Source organism: Nicotiana attenuata, unplaced genomic scaffold (assembly GCF_001879085.1).
Source record: "Nicotiana attenuata strain UT unplaced genomic scaffold, NIATTr2, whole genome shotgun sequence".
In the NCBI taxonomy this organism is placed as follows: domain Eukaryota; kingdom Viridiplantae; phylum Streptophyta; class Magnoliopsida; order Solanales; family Solanaceae; genus Nicotiana; species Nicotiana attenuata.
The window spans coordinates 230,469-233,887 of NW_017671432.1; the positions used below are offsets into that span (position 1 = coordinate 230,469).

General features: G+C 42.5%; 1 protein-coding gene across 1 annotated transcript; it reads right to left on the reverse strand.

Moving 5' to 3' along the window:
• Positions 1–1,460: 1,460 nt before the first annotated feature.
• Positions 1,461–3,134, reverse strand: LOC109208256. Its single transcript, XM_019371338.1, has 2 exons — positions 2,183–3,134; positions 1,461–1,906 (listed from the first exon to the last, which is right to left on the reverse strand). Exons 1-2 carry the CDS (start codon positions 3,132–3,134, stop codon positions 1,461–1,463), a joined length of 1,398 nt encoding a protein of 465 aa, XP_019226883.1.
• Between the last annotated feature and the right edge of the window lie 285 nt (positions 3,135–3,419).

Consider the following 3,419-nt stretch of genomic DNA (forward strand, 5'->3'; position numbering starts at 1 on the left):
CATGCATCTGTGAAAAGTAGCCGGAGCGTTGCACAAACCAAATGGCATCCGGCTAAAAGCAAAAGTTCCATAAGGGCAAGTGAATGTTGTCTTTTCTTGATCCTCCAATGCGATGTTGATTTGGTTGTAGCCGGAATATCCATCAAGGAAACAATAGAATGACCTTCCCGCTAGCCGATCAAGCATTTGATCAATAAAAGGCATAGGGAAATGGTCTTTGCATGTGGCACTGTTGAGCTTCCGGTAATCCATACACACCCTCCAACCGGTCACCATTCTTGTTGGGATGAGCTCATTTTTATCATTTTCAATTACGGTCATGCCTCCCTTTTTTGGCACACATTGCACCGGGCTCACCCAAGAACTATCGACAATAGGGTAGACTACCTCGGCATCCAACCACTTGATGATTTCTTTATTTACCACCTCTTGCATTGACGGGTTCAACCATCGTTGATGTTCCACACTTGGTTTCATCTCACTCTCCAATTGGATCTTGTGTTCACAAATTCCCGCAGGAATCCCTCGGATGTCCGCAATTGTCCATCCAATGGCTTGCCTATGCTCCTTCAAGACTTCCAACATTTTTTCCACCTGCAAATCATTCAACAAAGAAGAAACAATTATGGGTAAAGTATCATTGGAGCCAAGAAATTTATACATTAAGTGTGGTGGAAGTGGTTTGAGCTCTAGTTGCGGTGGCTCGATAATAGAAGGCTTTGTGGGTGGAGTGGCTCTATTCTCCAAATCGAGAGAGAGCTTTGCCGGAGCATAAGTGTAATATCCAAGCCCCTCCAATGCATTTACCGATTCCATATATCCTTCCATATCTTCACCATCAAAGTTTACCAAAATAGCCGCCAATGCTTCACCGAGGCATTGTTCTTCCATTTTCATTTCAACCGCATCCTCTACTCCATCAACAACATCGATCACCGAGATGCTTTCATACTCATGTGGTAGTTTCATACCCTTGCTTGCTTGGAATGTAACCTCTTCATCATTCACGCGGAATTTGATCTCATTCCGTTCCGAATCCATTAGTGCTCTTCCCGTGGAAAGGAATGGTCTCCCCAAAATGATAGGGATCTCTTTGTCAACCGCATAGTCAAGGATTACAAAATCGGCGGGTAAATGAAACTTTCCCACTTTAACAAGCACATCATCAATAATTCCCACCGGTCTTTTTATGGAACGATCGGCCATTTGCAACCTCATACTTGTGGGCTTTGGCATAACTAACCATGCTTGCTTATAGATGGCAAGAGGCATTAAGTTGATGCTAGCCCCATTATCACAAAGGGCTCTTGCAAAATCACATGCCCCAATAGTACATGGAATGGTAAAGGCTCTCGGATCTTCTTTCTTTTGGACGGTGGATGTTGCAATGATGGAACTAACCCGGTGAGTCATGTTTACCACTTCATTCTTGGTGGTTCTCTTCTTTGTAATCAAATCTTTCAAATATTTAGCAAACCCCGCATCTCTTGAAATGTTTCCACAAATGGAATATTCACCGATAATTGCTTGAGAATGTCGTAGAACTTTTCGAGTTTGCTATCATCAAACTTCCTCACAGGTCTTTGAGGGAATGGAGGAGGAGGTCTAGGAATAGGTGGAAGAGTTTTTGGTATCTCTTCTACCTTTTCCTTTACCTCTTCCCGGTTCTCTTTTTGCACTTGCAAATCTTCCGGAATCTTTTCAACTTCGACAACACTTGGCTCTTCAACCTCAACCCCTTGTTCGGACTCATCTACTTCAATCACTTGTTCACCCTCTCCTTGTAGTACCTTCCCACTCCGAGTAGTAATTGCCATGATGTGAGAAGTTGGACCACTCCCACTACCCTTTGGGTTCGCAATTGTATCACTTGGAAGTGTCCCTTTTTTGCTTCGGATTTTGTTCCCTTGAGAGGTCTCTCATTTGCATTTCCAATTTTTGAATAGATGCGGTATGAGAGCCAACGAGCTCGGTCATATTCCTCATAGAAGTGTCGGACTTCTCTTGATTTGTAATACCCATTCAAGCATGCTTTCCAACATGGAATCACTTGATGAACCTTGATTTGAATATTGACCCTTTGAGGGAACATAAGGATTTGAACTTCAATTTGCGAAGTTGTTGTTGTTATTCCAATTTCCTTGATTTGAGCCACCTTGGTCATTTCGCCATTGTTGGTTGCCTTGCCCTTGCGGGTTAGGCCTCCATTGATTTTGTTGTCCTTGACCTTGGTATTGTTGCCTTTGATACCCTCCTTGAGAGTTTTTGATGTAGTTTGCTTCCTCAAAATCTTCATTTGATATGGGTTGCACATCCTCCACCACATTCACCTTCTTTGTTTGGCTTTCAGTGAACATTTTTGTCAACACATTGACATTTGTGGCAAGCCCTGCGATTACTTGATCTCTCTCTTGATTTTCCTTAATCAGGTTGGTCGAGGAAGGAGAACCATATGCAACTCCACTTGTGGTATCCTCAGAGTGCCAAGCTTGATTATGTTTTGCCATTTTGTCAAGTATTTGTGTGACCCTTGCGAATGATTTGTCCATAAAATATCCGTCAGCTGCATTCTTCGCTATAGATTGGTTCATAGGGTCCAAACCCATGTAGAATTTATCCAACAAGATAGAGTCCGGAAAACCATGATTGGGAGACCTCACCAAATATAATTTAAATCGATCCCATGCCTCATGTAGATGTTCCCCCGGGTGTTGCTTGAAGAAGAAAATTTTATCCTGAAGTTCAGACTTGTTGCTTTGTGGGAACCATTTAGCTAAAAATGCTCGGTCAAGTTCAGGCCAAGAACGGATGGAATTTGGTGGCAGGTTTTGGAGCCACCTCCTTGCGTCTCCATCTAGTGAGTACTTGAACACCCTCAACCTTAGGGCATCATCTGAGACATTGTTCTGCTTATGCATAACACATACTCCCAAGAAGTTCCTAAGGTGTTGTGTTGGATCATCATCAGTGGAATTCCTGAAAAACCCCTCCGCTTTGAGCATTAGGATTAGACCATGTTCCACTTTGAAAGTTGAAGCACCAACAACCGGAGGTACAATAGCATTTGTATCCTCTATGTACTCATCTATGTCCGCAATAGGATTTTCATCCACTTCTTCCTCGTAGTCTGACATGTCTTCCTATCAACACCAAGCAAAACAAGCGAAGTGTGATGGAATAGAATAAGACGTAAAGTAAAGCACACACTAATTAGTAATTTCAAAACTGTATTCCCCGGCAACTGTGCCAAAATTTGATATGCTCAAATTACACATTAATAAATAGTATAAGGCGGTCGGTGTCAAATATAATAACCCAACAAGGTTGGGGTCGAATCCCACAGGGAATAGGTGTGTAAAGCTACTCGATTAGTGTGTCACTCGACTTAAGTCGTAATTCTATCCGGTTAATTATAACAA

Bases quoted from the DNA above. Each gene is read 5' to 3' on its own strand.
- LOC109208256 (XM_019371338.1), bottom strand. From the start codon at position 3,134: ATGTCAGACTACGAGGAAGAAGTGGATGAAAATCCTATTGCGGACATA. The intron at 1,907-2,182 runs GCAACCAACAAT...AGACCTCTCAAG, and splicing joins GCCTAACCCGCAAGGGCAAG to GGAACAAAATCCGAAGCAAA.